At 58.6% G+C, this 16,719-nt stretch overlaps 1 protein-coding gene across 1 annotated transcript in view; it reads left to right on the top strand.

Moving 5' to 3' along the window:
* KCNH6 (potassium voltage-gated channel subfamily H member 6) overlaps positions 1 to 16,719 on the top strand; it is a 32,780-nt gene that overhangs the window by 3,145 nt on the left and 12,916 nt on the right. The window contains exons 2-4 of the mRNA XM_072885543.1: positions 127 to 357; positions 8,660 to 8,815; positions 15,820 to 16,031. Coding sequence (XP_072741644.1) covers positions 127 to 357; positions 8,660 to 8,815; positions 15,820 to 16,031 — 599 coding nt within the window. The remainder of the gene's footprint in view (positions 1 to 126; positions 358 to 8,659; positions 8,816 to 15,819; positions 16,032 to 16,719) is intronic.

The following is a 16,719-nucleotide window of genomic DNA, read 5'->3' as shown; positions in this document are numbered from 1 at the left end:
CCCTGCACAAGGCCCATGGCGGGTGGCATCCAAAAGCTCAAGCACCCCCCACCCACCTAGGCTGTCCCCCGTCCCTGTGGGTCCCCACCACCCCACTAAGCCTCATGCTCTCCTGCCTCCCTGCAGACCGCAAGTTCCTCATCGCCAACGCCCAGATGGAGAACTGCACCATCATCTACTGCAACGACGGCTTCTGCGAGATGTTCGGCTATTCCCGTGTGGAGGTGATGCAGCGACCCTGCACCTGTGACTTCCTCACTGGCCCCGACACCACCAAGAGCTCCATCGCGCAGCTCACCCAGGCCCTGCTCGGCTCCGAGGAGTGCAAGCTTGAGATCCTCTACTACCGCAAAGACAGTAAGAGTCGCTTTTCAGGGTGATCTGGTGGTGGGAGGTGTCACCTGCCTGGGATTTGGGTTGTCAGAAGCCGGTGGTGGGAGGCGAAGGGGGTCTGATGCTACCAGGGCATCAGGATTGCACCCAGGCCTGAGGCTTGGCTGAGGGTGAGTCCATGGTGGCTCTCGGCGGGATGGAGCCGTCTCTGCTGTGATGGGGCCCTGGGGACGTCGGGACCTCGAGCAATGGAAGTTGTTGCCAGATTATTTGGGAATGGGGTCATCTGCGAGCCCTTGGTGATGGCTCAGAGCTCCCGGGGCAAGCAATGGCATCGCTCGTGGGATCCCTGCGTCATGAATGAAGATCCCGTGGGAAGCCCACGGAGGAGCCGGGCTGGGACACGGGTCTCGTGGTCTGTGCTCTGAGACGAGATGAGACAGACCCCTGTCTCTGCCGAAAGTGGGTGCAGGCGACGGCCTTGAGCCGCCTTTCCAGCAAGCAGGATGCGGCTGTGCGTGCACAGATGGAATTACGTTAAGATGAAAATGAAGCTTTGATGGAAAATACTAGTGATTAGTTCTAATACTGCAGGAAGTTAAATAAATATTTAGTGCTTGATGCTGCAAACCAGCAGTGGCCAGGGCTCCCAGGGGCAGGGGGAATGCAGATCAGGTGCTCGCTAGAGGTTAAAAATATTAAGTATTTATTTTTTTCAACCTGTGGAGCTTTCCCATCGCTTTAGATTGTATTGATGGGGGCTTGGCCTGAGCAAGGGGCTGCACCCTGCTGCCGGCAGCTCCTGGGGCGGCAGAATGGAGGAGAAACAACTGGAAGCGAAGGGAAGGAGAAGGCAGGAGCCCTGGCTCCCAGCCCGGCACCCTATCTCCAGGGCTGGGACCCGGCTGTCCTGGCCTCCCTCCCAGACCCTATCTCCTGGGCTGGCATCCAGGTGCCAGCGTATCGGCCCCGGGAATTATCCGCTGGCAGCACCCCCACGTGTTAACCCGCACGGTTAACCCGGCGGGGCTGGACCCTGCGTGGTGGCAGGATCAGGCTGCTCACCAGCCACGTTTCCCATATGATTTTCCTCCCATCCTCGCCGAGGGACCCGGTTGAGGCTCTTCCCCGCGGGGCCAGTCCTGGGTGAAGTGGGGCCGGGGAGCGGTGCCAGGGCTGGGCTGCGAGTTCCCCCTCGGCCGCTGCGGTTTGGAGGGGGCTGGCTGGAGCCCAGCACAGCCTGGGAGGCACGAGGAGAAGCGGGCACATGCTGTCCCCCTGCTCCCATCCCAACACCAATGTGTGGCCGTGGCAAGGACAGCGTGTGCAGCCCTGTTCCCCTCCCTCGGGATAGTTTCCCCATCCATCCGCGGGGACCGCTTGGCTGGGAGCCCGATCCAACGCCATCCTCCCTGCTTTGAAGCATTCCCGCAGGGCTCACGGATGCTCGGTGCTCTCCTCGGAGCCCTGCTCTTCCTCTGGGCCACGGGAAACTCTCAGCACAGCTCTGAGCTGCTTTCTTCTCTTTTTTATTAAAAAAAAAAAAGGGGGAAGAAAAAAAGCCCAGAAGCAAGCCCTTCATGTCTATTTTTAAAACCCAGCCCCACCAGCAATATGCTTTGCAATTGTTTCCCCCCAGCACTCAGCCTGCGACTGCTCAGCCCATTATAAATGGGTCTTATCGGCAAAGAAAAGGCCTTCGCATTATAGGGAGCTGCTGCTTAATTAGCCGGTGGAGGCTCCGAACCCGCCTGTCCTCCTTTTCATACCGGCGGCACCAATCTCCAGCCTCGACCTGCTGTTTATTACTGCGGTACTCCCGGCTCTGCAGCTCGCGGGATTGTTTCCTCGCTTTTCTGGTTGCCAGAGACAATATTAGACCCCAAATCTACCTGTCAGAGCCCCTCCCCGGCAGGGCCAGGGTGGGATGGGTGGAGGTAGGTGGGAAGGGGGGCACCCATGGGTGTCTGGGCAGGCGGCTCTGCCTGTGCACAGGCAGGATGCTGTACGATGGGGTGATGCATGTCCCTGGGGACAGCCTTGCTGCTCGACCCTCACCCGGACACACATACTGTCATTAGCTAATTATAAAAGGAGTCACGGGTGTCAACAGCGAGCCCAGCTCTGGGCAGCCGAAATGGAGCCAAGAACCAAGTCCAACTGGGGGAAGATGGGACCAGCCCAGCAAGGGCAGTTGTCCCTCCCTGCCACAGCAGCCCTGAAAAGGCCTCAGAAAGAGGGGAGAGCCCGGCCGCGGTGCGTGCGGGCTCTAATCCCCCACTCAAAGCCGGGGGATCAGTGAAAAGTTAATTTCCTTACAAGATGCTGCACAGCTGTGGCTGCCCCAGCCAGGGGGGTCATTACGGGATCAGCTTCCACGGGGCGAGGAGCAGCCACGGCTACCAGCCCCGGGGACGCACTCCCAGCAGCGTCCAGGGCTGAGCCGAGCCCCCTCCAGCATCCCCCGGGGACAGCACCGAGGGGCTGGCGGGGCTGAGCTGCATCCAGGCTTGGGGTTTTTTCCCCCCGAGGGTGATGTGCTTTGCAGTGAAGCCACCAGCGAGAGCCCCTGAGGTCCCTGGAGTGGGGCCGGTGGCCACAGGTGCTGGGCAGCGCGGCGCTGGCACGGCCCGAGCGGCAGCAGCTGGCAGTGCCCGCCGAGCGCTTTGCCGTTAATCTGCATGAATGTGATGCTTATGAATATGAAAGGGGAGATGCGGGGCTGAGACAGCTGGAGCAGCTGGTGGGGCAGCCACCGCCTGCAGCCCCAGCCCCTCCATCCCCGTCCCCTCCCCGGGCAGAGCCCACGGCTGGTCCCCTCCAGCAGGAGCAGTTTGTGCCGGTCCCCTGGGGCCGGGGATTAGGGACCAGATCAGCCCAGCAAACTTGTTGCACTGGTGCTGTAAGCCGGGATTTCCCCCGGGGGCTCCAGGAGGAGGGGAGAGGTCGCAGAGCGATTGGGGCACCCGGTGTCACCCAGGATGTCCCCCCACAGCTCCCCATGGGGTGCCTGAGCAGGCAGCTGTGGGGCTGGCAGCCAGGCAGGCATGGGTTGTGGGGTGTCACCGCACCCAAAGGGGACAGCGGGACTCATGTGACGTGTCCCCTCTGTCCCCAGCCCAGGGCACATCCATGGCACAGCAATCACTGCTCCAGCAGCTGCTGCCAGGAAGCCCTGGCTAAGGCAGGCAGGGATGGATCTGGCCAGGGTTTCTCTGTACAGCTTTATAAACAGCGATGTGTGACGTGCCCAGTGGGCTCACTGGAAGCAGAAGGGCAAATCCCACTGGCAGCTGCTGGATCCTGGCACCATCGGGGTTGGGGGCCGGTGCCAGCAGCCCCAGGGAGCCTCTGCTACTGCCCCGTGGGGTGACAAGGCAGGACGGAGGGGACCTCCCAGGTGGCGGAGGAGCAGGGAGGCACAGCCAGCTGACAAAACCCCAGCCCCAACTTGAGCTCTTTCTTTGCTTGTAGAAAAACGTGGGGTCTAAGCCAAGCTGGGGCCGTTTGCTTTGTGTTCCTTTAAGGGTCGGGCTCAGCAGAGCTGGGCTGTGACCTCGGAAACGGGACAGACACCATGGCCCGACTCCAGATGGGGACTTATAAACATCCCGCCTCGCAATGACAAACGCTGCCGTCCTGGAGATCCTGCACTGTGGGGCCGATTCTGCCATCCTTGGCATGGCTGCACCACAGCTCCAGCTGCCCCCGTGCCCCGGCTCTGCCCCAGGGACAGCGCAATCAGGGCACAAAGCTGGAGACACATTTTCCATCCTCTGCAGCTCCTTGGATGCTTTGTGCTTGGACCAGATGTCCTGCAAATGGAGGGACAGGCCAGGAGGCACCACCAGGGATGCTTCTCAGGAGGCTTTTTCCTGAAATCCCTGCCCTGGCAGAGCCCCTGATTCCCACCCCAAACCCTCCATCCCCATCCTTGCCAGCTGCTGCATCCCCAGTGCCATGGGAACAGGGCCCTCAGGATAGCTGGACAGCCCCAGGAAACACTGTCAGCGCTGCAGCTTTGGCCACACAGCCCCGCGCTAAGCTGGACTAATTCCTGCGGCCGGCGGGGATTTAGCAAGGGAAGGACCATGGGCCTGGATGCGGCCGCTCTCTTCGCTTGCGGCAGAGGTTAAGCTGCATTTTGCCAACCCCTTTTGGGTCTTGGGGATTGGAGTATCCTCCCACCTGCACCCCAAAACATCCCTCTGGGCTTGGAGGCTTCCTTCTCATGGCCACGTTGTCTGTGGGTAACCTCAGTCTCCCGACCCTCCCTGGTTTTCCCCCTCTGCTGCTGCTTCCGACTGGCGAGCTCCCCACTAAGCACAGAAATCCCTGCTGTTCGTCACCGCGCAGGGGGTAACCTCCATCCCACCACCACTACTTAATAAGGTCATTTTAGCAGTTCAGGGGTTGCTGCAAGGAGCATTTTTGCTGGTCTGGTATCACAGCGGGTTTCAGTCTCCCAATGCCCCGTTTGGGTGCAGGGAGAGGGGCCGGTGCAGAACCCACCAGCAGCATCCCCTCCCAGTGCAGGGGGATGCAGACCCGGGTGCAGGGGATCCCCAGCACCCATCGCTCACCCCAGACCCCAAGGGAGACCCATCTCCCACCGGCTCAGCCCCCACCTCCGTCATTTTCCATCCTGCCTCCAGGATTTGCTTGAGGGCCTCCCAGCGATCTGCGCTTCCCTTTGAAGTTTCTACCGCACCCTGACACTGATTTATCCCCGGACGGGAGCAAGGCTCAGCCCTCCTGAGCATCTCCCTGGGCGTGCCAGCCAGCCCCGGAGCACAGCTCCGTCCCCATCCCTGTCCCTGTCCCCTCCATGCCCTTCCCAGCCCTTCTCCTCCGGTCCATTATATAATACCACTATAGATTTAGCCACTCTGCCATGAGACCCTGCAGATTAAATCTCCCGGCCGGGGGGAGGGAAGGACTCAGTAAGAGCTCGGAGGGCAGATTAATAGCTTGCTTTTTTAATATTCATAACAACACTGGTTTGTGTCCGGCTCTCGGAAACCCCCGTGTCCTGTTGATTAGTTTAATACTGATGATACCAACAAATGCATTAACCACTAGTGGCCGTGGAGGATAAGAGGGCTGGGTAGGGAGGGCCCCCGACGCTGACATTTTTAATGTTATTAAGTGCTCGCTTTTATCAAGGTCAGAAGACAAGATGGGTCGGAAAGCGCAAACCTCTGAGTGCTCGGCTCCGGGGAGGTGGGCTAGGTGCTGGGAAGATCAAACCCAGCCCAGGGTTGTAGGGAACGAGCTGTTTTTCCCAGCCCATGCAAACCCATCACATTGGGTGTGGGACCCGCCAAAACAGCATCTGTGTTGCGTCCCTCCTGCTGAGCCCTTTCCGCAGCCCCCGGGCTGGGTTTTGCCCCAGACGGGCAGGCAGGCAGCCCCACGGCAGTGGCCACAGAGTGCAGGCAGGTTGCGAATGCCCCCAGGGGTCCTCCAAGAGATCATTTGGCGGCTGGATAAAATTAGATGGATGGAGACAGATTAGCTGAACAGCTGAAGGGAAGAGACAGGCAGATGGATGGGGACAGTCAATTGAGGAACGAGGATGGGAGCGCAGGGCTGGGGTCCCTCCCGAGGCCGGCTCAGCCCACTGGTGCCACAGCAGGTCTGGGGTGCCCGGTTTTTGGGGGGAAGGATGGGGAGGCTCGGCATTTGCAGAGCCCAGGTTGGCTTACTGCAGGGAAACTGAGTCAGGGCACAGGGTGCCAGGGGTCCCCCAGCTGCAGCCTCTGCACAGAGCTGGGGGTACCCCAAATCCCAGCTGCCAGAGACCCCAGGTCCTGGGGGACTGCTCTGCCTTTGGGCCAGGCTTAAGGGAACCCACTGCTCCCACTCTCTGCGTCCTTCATGCTCCATCATCCCCTTGACGCCATCCATGCTGTGGGACACGGGTCCGAGCTGGGCATCGAGCTCCTGGCACACAGGGCTGTGCCTGGCAGGGCCACTTTCGGGGGGACTCCCCTGGGATCAGCATGGGGCTCGCAGCAGCCCCCACCAGAGCTGCTCAGGCTCCGCACCTCCCAGATCTGCGGGATCAAACCAGGCACCAGCTGCCTCCCAAGCCCAGCCTTCTCCCAGCTGCTCCTTATACCCCTCCAAGGGGGTTTAACTGGGCCCAGTTTTCAGCTGTTCAGCATCGGCCTGGGATTAACCCTTCCTATGCCACATAGGGCCTGCCAGGATCCAGCCCCCATGAGACCAGCTCAGAGGCCATCCCCTCCCACCACCGCAGAGGAGCTTAGGAAGGAAAAGTGAAGCAGTGAAGGGGATGCAGCAGGGCAGAGCACGCGAGCCAGGATCAGGCTGCCTGGATCAGGATTCTCAGTCTGGGGGGGGAAGCATGGAGCTGATGGCTGCCCGTGCCAATGAACCCCACGGGGCTGCGGGTCCTAGGGAAGTTGGTGATGCTTCAAAAATCACCTGAGGGGGAAAAAAACCTCCTCATTTTCTAACACACCAAAGCAGAAAGCATCCGGTGCCGCCGGGCATCACACGCGCAGGCGAGCGGGCACACACGTGCACCCCCCCGTCACACACGAACATTGGCACAGGTAGAGCCGCAGCATCCCAGGGATGGCACCAGCTCATGCCACCGGGCATGTGCCACCTTCGCATCATGCAGGACACCTCACTCACTCGGCATCACCTAAAGGACACCACTCGCCTTTTAGATCCCTGAAAACCCTGACAAAGGGAGGGGAAAGGGCTCATTTCTTCCCGTCCCCACTGGCTCCACACACGAGTAGCCCGCAGCATGCCCGTGCATCCCTTTGAAACAGCTTTATCTGCTGAAAATCCCCCCCTACCTCCTCCCCAGCTCACGCGTTTAAGTGGATTTCCTCTCCCTGTGGTGAACAACAATGAAATAAATAAAGAAAGGAATAATCCCAGCTGCTGGGCCCTTTAAACGGATTTCACCGTATCCATTTCTTTTCCGTTCTTGTGCGTGTGTGTGTGTCTGTGTATATGCACATCCCTGATGTCACGGCAGATTTTGAAGTTGCCCGATGCCGGCCATCTGCTCCTGATTACGGGAGGCCCTGAGCTCCTTAAAATTATACGCAGAAAGGCTGACATCCCCCTCCCGGCCGGAGCCCGGCCATGGTGAGAGCGGGACAGTGCCGGATCGGGCCGGCAGCACATCCCTGCTGGATCTGCTAATCCCTGGTAATCAGAGTGCGGGGGAAAGGCGAGATCAGGGATCGACACCCAGCAAAAACTGTGGTGGAAGGAGGCCTCTTTGCTCCGTACCGGCTGGGCAGTGGTACCTGGTTGTCCCATCATTTCTGGGAGGTTTGGGGTAGGAGCCCGGGGGGGTTCAGGGGGTTTTGGCAGAGGGGCTGTGGCAGTGTCTGCGGCTCGGGGGCTCCCGCTTCCACCAGTGCCAAAGCAACAGGAGACAGCTCAAGGAAGGGACCCACAGTGATTATACCTTCAGGGAGGGTTTTTGAAGGATTTTGGGGGAATGAAGCTGGCAAGAGGGGTAAGACACCCCTCCCCCATATCCTCCACTTGCTGCTTTGGGAAAGGCCTGCAGGTATTTTTGGGTGTCCCTAACTGCAAACTGGCACCTGGCTGCCAGCACAAGCAGAGCCACGGGGTCGAGCTGGCATCCAACGGGCAAATCCATATGGCCTTGTGCCCTGTGGCCATGTTCGGGGTCTTCCCCACATCCCCCCTCGCTCCCAGGTCACTGAGCCAGTCCTTGTGCCCCCCTCTGCCTCAGTTTCCCCGTGGCAGGAGTGAGATGAGCCTGCGCCTGACCGCTCCATGCCAGTGCCTTTAGGGGATGTCCTTGGGGACCATCGCACCGACCCCACCACATCCCGCTGCCCAGGGTCGGGACAGGGCACGTGGTTGGGCTCACCCTCATTGCCTGCATCCAAGACAGGAGACGGCTGAAATCAGTCCCCAAAAACTGCCTGGCGATTGTAGGGCAATTAGCTACGGCGTGATTACAAGCAGCATGCTTAATGAGGTTAAACCACTACCTGGGATTTCTGAGTTCTTAATTACCTACTCTTTAATTGCTGCTCTAAAGTACATTAATATAAATGACTGTCTGGGACAAAAAAAAAGGCAAGATGCGATCTGTGTGAGCTGGGATGCTGCAGAGATACAGCCCTTTCCCAGGGCTCAGATCGGCTTCCAAATCCTCCAGTCCTCGCCAGCAGGGATTGCACCCATCAAAGTGCTTAAAAAAATACTTTTCTGCCAAAAGTGGTTTGTGCTGGGGCGGGGAGTGGGCAGAGCCCCCTGCGTGGCCCCCCCTGAGCCTGTCTCTGCTCGGCAGCCTCGTGTTTCCGCTGCCTGGTGGACGTGGTGCCGGTGAAGAACGAGGACGGCGTCGTCATCATGTTCATCCTCAACTTCGAGGACCTGGCACAGCTCATCGCCAAGAGCGCCAGCCGGAGCCTGCACCAGCGCCTGTCGCAGAGCTGGCGCGGAGGTGGGTGTCACCGGGGACGGCAGGGACGGCGGGAGGGCAACGCAGCATCCTCAGGGCTATCCCCGTGCCGTGGTTTTCTCGGGAGCTCACGGGGGCTGAAGGATGCAGGATCCTGCGCCATGGTGCTGAGCCCCACAGAGTGCCCAGGAGTTTCTGCACGGGTTGTGTTTCTGCACAACGGGTCTGCGGTTGTGTTTCTGCACAACCGCAGCTCTGCCGGCTCAAGGACTGATCCAGCCAAACACCAACTGGGTGAAAAAAGGGCTTTTGAGCCGGCAGTGCTCCCCGCGCAGCCCCTCGCATGCACACCAGCCCACACACCCCTCCCGAACCCCGAGGACCTGGGGACAGGGGTGGGGACCGACTCCCCCGCATGGGATGATGCGTTTTTAAGGCAAGGGCGTCTCGCTGTGAGCGGAGCCGTGGAGCCCCTCCGCACACCCCCGCCTTGCTGCATCCTTTCTGTATGTAACGCTGGGAGGTTTTTCCAGCAGTGCCTTGGGCCCCTCCTGCGTACATGCAGCACCGCGTTGGCCGGGGCAGAAGGTGCTCGTATGGGACAGGACCCACGTGTGGGGGTCACTGGGAGGGCCAGGGGATATTTGGTGTCACTGACAGCAGGGCTGTGTGATGGGGACATCGTTGCAGGCGAATGGCACAAGGATGGTTGCGCTGGGATGGCTCTGAGCCTGCCCCGGCTTTGGGCTGTTCCCCGCTGTCCCAGGCTCATCCGGGGTTTTGTGGGGCTTTTGGAGAGAGTGGAAAATTCAAACTCCCTTTTTTGGGAAGGTTGGATCAAAGGGAGAGCTGTGGTGAGGCTCTCAAAGGGATGTGGATACCCAGGCATGCAGATGTTAGACCTGACCTCAGAAAGGAGAGTTGTAGCTTCTAAATATCTTCCTCCTATATGCTCCTCGGTACCTTATGTTTTAAGCAGGGAAATAATCTCACCTATATCTTCATGCAAACACTCCCTGGGGGTGCGGCTCGCTATAGGGAGGCTTTGGGCAGAGCTCAAAGTAAAGCCGTGGGAGCAGCCCGGGTCTGTTCCCCCATGGCACGTGGGATGGCACAGCGGGACCGGGTCCGGAGCCAGGGCCAGGGCCACATCGGGGACTGATGGGGACCCTTCACGCTGCCTGTTGTGTCGGTTCGGTAATGTGCTTTAACGCATTCACACTCGGTGCATATATACATCCCAGAGCCATTAAGGTGTTTGCGTGCGCAGCAGCGGGTACCAGCAGAGGTGCTGTGTGTGGCGACAGGTTTTATATATCGTCAGGCCAGGCATACGCACACGGGACTTACGGACATATGCGTGTGAATGTATATAGATCCTGTGCATCTGTTCCTATGTCTACGAAGTGATGAGAGTTACATTTTTGGTGTATTGCTATAGTACCAGCTAGCCTCTATGCACGGACTGCTGAGGAAATCCTAAATTTCAGCACCGGTGCTGCTTTGCAGCCCCCTCATCTCTCAGTACATCTCAACATATGATGCATCCGTACCCCATCCCACCCCGAGATGTACCTCTGACTGCAGAAGGCACCCAAATAAAAAGGGTACTTATTGCTTTCCTGCACGTTGGAGATTGCACGGCGCATCCCGAGGAGCGTTGCTCGGGTTTCCCACTCCAACGCCGGGGAGTGCAAAAAGGCCAGAGCTGCTGGCACCAGCCCAGATCGGTCTCTCATGCACGGGTTTTCTGACTCAGTCTTTAATTACACGGCCACAGGCGGCTGCGTTGCCAGTCCCTGGCTCGCTGGTGCACAGGGAAAGTCGGATGCTTTGCTTCTTCCAGCTGAAAAGCTGCTCTGGGCAGTGGGGATGGGGTGAGGAGAGGGAGCCCGCACAGGTCCCCTCATCAGCAGGGGCATTTTTGGGGAGCTGGGCAGGTTGGGAGCCTGCCTGAGCGGCTCAGCAGTGTGTCGGGGCTAGGTGAAGGAGGCAAATCCTGCGAAAAGCAACAGCTCCTCAACGTGCTGCTTTTTCCCAGAGAGGACGATGCCTTTGCGGAGCTCGTGTCACGTCCCACGCGCCCCGGGATCCCTTCCCTATGCCATCAAGAGGTACTGCTGCAAGCGGAATGTCAAGACATAGGGAAAGGCAGCCATAGGAACACCTAATGCTGGATTTAGGCCACTTAATTTTTAATGTAGGGTGAAGCCGAGCTAATCCAAGCCTTGTTACTGCGTGGGGTTTCTCTGCCCAGCTCCTGCCCCAGGGTCTCGGCTCACCAGCCCTGCTGAGGATTCAGCACTGGGGTTTGCCTGGGGAAGGTTTTGGTCCAGTTAGTGAGTACAACTGGTGCTGCTGGAGGTCAGATGAACCCCAGGGCTGACCCGGGCCCCAAGGCAGCAGGGTGCAAGCCTGGCTGCTCACACTAACCCTGTAGTAGCAGGCAGCCGCAGTCTCCTCTGCGGACCAGCACTAGAAGACTTTGTACTGGGTGTCATGACCAGGGGCATTGGGTCCCGCTGTGGGCACTGCCGGTTCCTCTCCACGTCTGGCCCCTTTCCCTCCTGAACCCCTTTCGCTGCTCCTTGCAGCCCTGGCTGCCCTTGCCTCGGCCCCAGGCTCTGGCAAGGTGGTCTCCTGGTCCCCTGTGATGGCAGCAAGGGACCCCCTCTCTTTGGTCCAGCACCCCTCACCTAAAATCCAGAACAACTCCAGGAACAAAATTGCCAGAACTACTTTTTTTAATGCTTTGCTAACTTACCATCTCTTTTGCATGTTCTTTTTACCCCAAGTCCCACCAAGGAGATTTAGAGGCTCGATTTCCTCCAGGTCCAAATCCCTTAAGTGGTTTTAACCTCTTTAACTGGCTTAGGGATGCTCTGCACCTTTCCCGTCTTGCATCCACGGTTGTAGGGGACTCTTCTCCCACCCAGCGGTGCTTTCTGCCAGGTCAGGGTTTGCCTTGAGCAAACACAGAGATGCGATGGTGCAGGAATAGTGAGCGTGTTGGAGGAGGAAGAGCCACACAGCACGTACGTCCCCCAAAGCCACACAAAATTCTCCGTAGCCTCTTCCCCTGCCACCGCCCCGACCCATCTCGCTCCAGCTGTCACGTGCAGCTAGGTTACATCTGTCTCTCTTGTGTTTTGTTTTTCTTTTTAACAAGGTCAAGGTAGGAGGTTGAAGTTTAGTCTCCCGTCCCTGCGGCGACTCAAAATCCAGCGGAAATCTCTGCCCACCAGTGAGTTTGATGGAGTAGCCATTGACTATGGAAAGGTAACCGTAGCCTTTGTCTGATATAAGCCCATGCCTCAGGCCAGGTCCCAGCGCTCTTCCTCTGCTCTCCCCATCCCGCTCCCCCTCGGCTGCTGTGGCTCAGGCCGTATCCGGCGGTAGGGGCTCCGGCGCTGGGTCAGCGCTGAGCACTGGCCCCGGTGAGGGCTGGCGGTGAGTGGCGGTGCTTTGGTAGCATGGGATAGAGCTAGACGGTGCTGCTCCGCGGGGTCAGCCCGGCGCAGCACGCGCCGTGGCTCGCAGCGGGAGCGGGAGATGTACCACGCTGGCGGGTACCGCTGCCGAAGCTGGGAGGAAGGTCTGGCTCCGTAGTGCAAGTTGTCCGGGATGGTGGAGCTCCAGGGAGTTGTCCCCACCCCGAGGAGTGGATGTGATGGTGACTGCAGGAGACTGGAGCAGGTCTGGTCTGAGCAGGGACTGGCAGGGACTTGCAGGCAAACCTCGAAAGGGCACATTTCCCCACATTATCCTGGCAGGGGGCAGGCAGCTCTGGCTTAGTCCTTCAGCAAAGACTGTGCTTTCTGTGACGGAGCATGATGCTGTCATTGCTGACTTGATGAGATTGAAAAAATGTTGGTGGGACCTCTTTAGAGATTGCTGTTCTTGGTGGCTTCTTGACTCTCAAAAGTGCTCAAGGTACCTCTGGGCAAAGACGTGTTTTCTGAACCGCTGCAGCTTGAGGCACAGGGCTGTGGGCAGGAGGCTTTTGCTCTGCTAATGCATCCCCAGGCGCCAGGTTCTCACTGTGCTGGGTGTATCCAGACAGCCTGGATAAAGCTGCTTCCCAAAATTACAGATATGATGAGGTGAAAGGTGCCTGTCTTCTCAGAGGTTGTGCTTATGGCAAGTTGAAAACATCTGTAGCGTTATCAGATGCTCTGGGTATGTCGCTCCTACAGACAACAGTGCTGCTAAAGGCTCTGGGTACCCCCAGGTTGAAGCTGCATGGTGCACTGCAATGCTTCAGGTGAACACGCATGGAAGATGTGCATTAAGGACAACTTGATGACCCACCACTTTGGTGGAGCCTGGTCCAAGTCGGGGCAGCCCAGCAGATGCAGGGGCCACCGGCAGCCAGCCCCTCCAGGCACCCCATCCTAAAACCTGCAATAAGGTCCTTAGGGATGGTGAGAAGTGCCACAGTGTGCCTTGGGCATGCACGCAAAATCCCAGTCCCTCCCGTGGGTATGACTGGTACAGGCATAGACCCATAGGTTTCTGCCCCAGAAGGTGGTTGCTTTGTGCGCCCCATTGCAGAAGTCGTTAAAGGCTGGAAGCTCTTTAGGTCTCCAGGGAAAAAGGTTTAGCAACGGCCAAGGGGTGCTGTAGGAGAGGGAGGACCACATATGGCCCAATTTGCAAGCCCAGCATCTCCTCCAGTGCTTCCTGGTGCAGAGCACATCATCTCCCATAGACACCAGCACAGGACCCTGGGCACCGACCCTCAGTGGTGGCCTGAGCTCTTGCAGAGGATGAGGGAAGGGCAGGTCCAGCGGTGGGATGTAGGGACACCTCAGAAAAGCGCACGGCAAGGCAGGTACTCCAGGCAAGCCTATTCCTAGGGTCTCCTCTTCTCTTTTTGCTCTGGCCTGCTTCCCAGCTGCGCAGCATGGCCTTGCAAACTGCCCTGCGGCCGCCCAGCCTCCGGTAGGAGCTGGTAGGAGGTAGGAGCTGCCAAGTCCCCGAGGACTCGGTCGCCCCACCGCAAAGCAGGTCCTGGTCCCAGCTGGAGGTGACCTCAGGAACCGCAGCGCTTCCCAGCCCTCTGCCCCTCCTCTTACCTCCCCCGGCTCCCCCTCCTTCCCCCCAAGCACGCGAGGACTCCTTCTAATAAAACGCTTTCTCCCGGCTGTCTTAAAGCCTGGTGGTGACTCCCTGATTTTGAGGGACTTGAAGACATCGCCCAAGGAGAACTGTGTGCAGTCAGAGACCGAATCCCTCCTGGAAAAGGAGCGGAGGCCGAGCCTGGAGGCCGACCCCACCCTACAACACTCGTCCCCGAAACAAGAGCCTCCCTTGCTGGGCCCACGAGGGTCGTACTCTGCGTGGGGTTTCTTTCGGTCTCGCCCTGGGGGCAGCTTCCACAGCCTCCGCAGGGTCTCCTCCTTGGACAACTTTGAGGCTGCGAGGTCTGAGTTCCAGAGAAAATTCAGGGAAAGGAGGGCAAACTCAGGTAGGGGAAAATGCCCGGAGCTGTCGGTCCTACTGCGGGAGCCATGGTCCCGGGCGATGGCCCCGGCATGTCTCGGGGGGGAGGTCTCTTATCCTACACTGCTTTTCCCTCTGCAAAGTGGAGATAAGCTGGGGTCTTCTCCCCAAAACCCGCTGGTGTCCATGTGATTCCCTGCGTAGGCAGGTCCAGCTCTTTGGGTAGAGCCATCCATGGTGGTGTGCGTGAGATGTGAGACTGCATAAGGTTGCGTTTGTCTGCCTCACACGAGGGGCATCCCGATGCCATCCCACCTCCCCGGGAGGGAGGGAAAGGGTCTGCAGGCACATGCAATGTGAGCTGTGTCCACGTGTTGGAGGTGGACGAGACACTGGCCAGGCCACTCTGTAGGGCTGGAGGAAACGTACCTCCACCATGGTGTTCACATTCATTCCTCTTGTTCTCATGAGAGAAATGATGACAAATAAGATGGACGTCAGGCAAGAGAAGCCTCAGTAGCTGGGGATGGAGAGAGATCAGTCTGCAGTGTCTGGCTTGAGAAAATGGGGTGGGGGATCGTGATCCTCAAATAGTCACAGGTTACAGACCCTCAAGAGGGGACACAACGTAGAGGGAGGGAAGGGGAATGAGCAGGGAGGAGAAGGGTGGCAGCAGGATGGCTGGTGCTAACTGGGCACCTTCGCAATGTCTTCAGACACCTCCTGCCCGTGACACCTCTTGGGTCAATGTCAGAGTGCGAGGGATAGAACGGGTAGAAACTGAAAATATAACCCTGCCCTGCCTGTAGGAGATAGAGAGGTTGGGACACACTGGTTACGGTGCTTGGGGATGTTCCTGAAGCCCTGGGTGTAGGTACATGCTCCCTTCCATGACTACACATTGCCACAAGCCTGACCATGAACTGACCACTTCTGGGGCTTCCTCCCTGGCCCTGCACTGGGGTGACCCAGAGAGGCAGGTCCCCAGGGAAAACTGCCAGGATCCAGCCCCACTACAACTCTTCTTCAAGAGAAAGCTCTGACCTCCTTACCTGGAGCCTGGGGGTGGAGCATACATCCAAGTGGGGACATCATCCAGCTCCTGGCTCAGTTTTGGTGGCCAAAAACCAAGGCAGCAGCTCAGGAGCTATGTTGGTCAGGCTGAAGCATGCAAGGATGGAGGAGACCCACCTCCTCCTTCCTCTGTTTTCATGCTAGTTTTGGCATCCCTGCCTGAGGGACCCTTTGGTGGGTCTCATTGCGGCTGGTCCCCAACCCGCCACAGTCTTCAGGGGTAGGAAAGGATATTGGGTGCCTCTGTATTTTGGCAGCTGGTCTGAGCCCCCTGAAGGAGGTTTAATGGTGAAAAGATGGGTGATGTGTCTGAAAAGCAGCCCCCTCTCGGGCGTCTCGGGTTGGGCATCCCATGTCTGAGCCACCCTGTAGAAGCCAAGCCTTTATGGCCAGGCAGACATTGGTACCTTCTGGTGGCACTTTGTGGTGGTCCCCAGCTCCTGGATGTCCTACACTGAGGTCAGGGCTCTGCAGATTGGCTCCTGCTCACACTGGCCTTCTCAACACTCCTCTCCATCCTCTTTCAGAGGCTTCCCACGTCAAACCCAACCCCCCGAACTCCACCTCGGACTCGGACCTCATGAAGTACCGGACCATCAGCCAGATCCCCCAGTTCACGCTCAACTTCGTGGAGTTCAACCTGGAGAAGCACCGCTCAGGCTCCACCACGGAGATCGAGATAATTGCTCCCCACAAAGTGATGGAGCGCACCCAGAACGTCACCGAGAAGGTCACACAGGTACGTGGGCGGTGAGATGCCACCAAGGCAGTGGTGGGGTGGTGGTGCTGCCACCAGGGTAGAGTCACAACCATTCCTGTGGATTTGGAGGAGAGGAGAGAGAGGGCAGTGATAGCTGGAGTTTCCATCCTAGGAAATGCCAGTATCCCTGTGTTTGATTTTTATCTCTTCCTCTGAATGGTTGAAATGCTCTTTTTTTCCCCTAAATCAGTATTTCTGGTAATCTGTGGCCAGGGGAACGCCGGCATGAACTGCTCATGGTGTGATGGTGGCTTTGAAGGGGACACGTGCGTGTGCGTGTTTGTGTGTGCGTGTGGCTTTGTTTGTGGGGGAGGCTCTGGCCACCATTTCCTGCCCCCCAACGCCGGGGATGGAGCCCCCAGGGCACCGCTGGCCCCAAGGCACTCGGCCGGGGACCCCGCGCCAGGAGCTCGGGTCGCCACGCCGAGGGCCACAGGATCCCCGGGAGACAGCAGGTGGCACTGCACTGTCACCAACACGTGTGGCACTGCCCTGTCACTGCAGGGGACACTTGTGGCAGTGCACTGTCACCGAAAGGGACATGCATGCACTGTACTGTCACCACGGGGGACACGCAGATGTCAGTGTGAAAGGTGCTGCTGTATCCTGTAATCCCGAGTAGGGAGCTCTTACCAGTGGGGAAACTGAGGCACAGGAGAGCCACGAT

Source organism: Ciconia boyciana, chromosome 22 (genome assembly GCF_034638445.1).
Source record: "Ciconia boyciana chromosome 22, ASM3463844v1, whole genome shotgun sequence".
In the NCBI taxonomy this organism is placed as follows: domain Eukaryota; kingdom Metazoa; phylum Chordata; class Aves; order Ciconiiformes; family Ciconiidae; genus Ciconia; species Ciconia boyciana.
The sequence above is the reverse complement of the archived record's forward strand: the minus strand, read 5'-3'. Positions and strand labels throughout refer to the sequence as shown.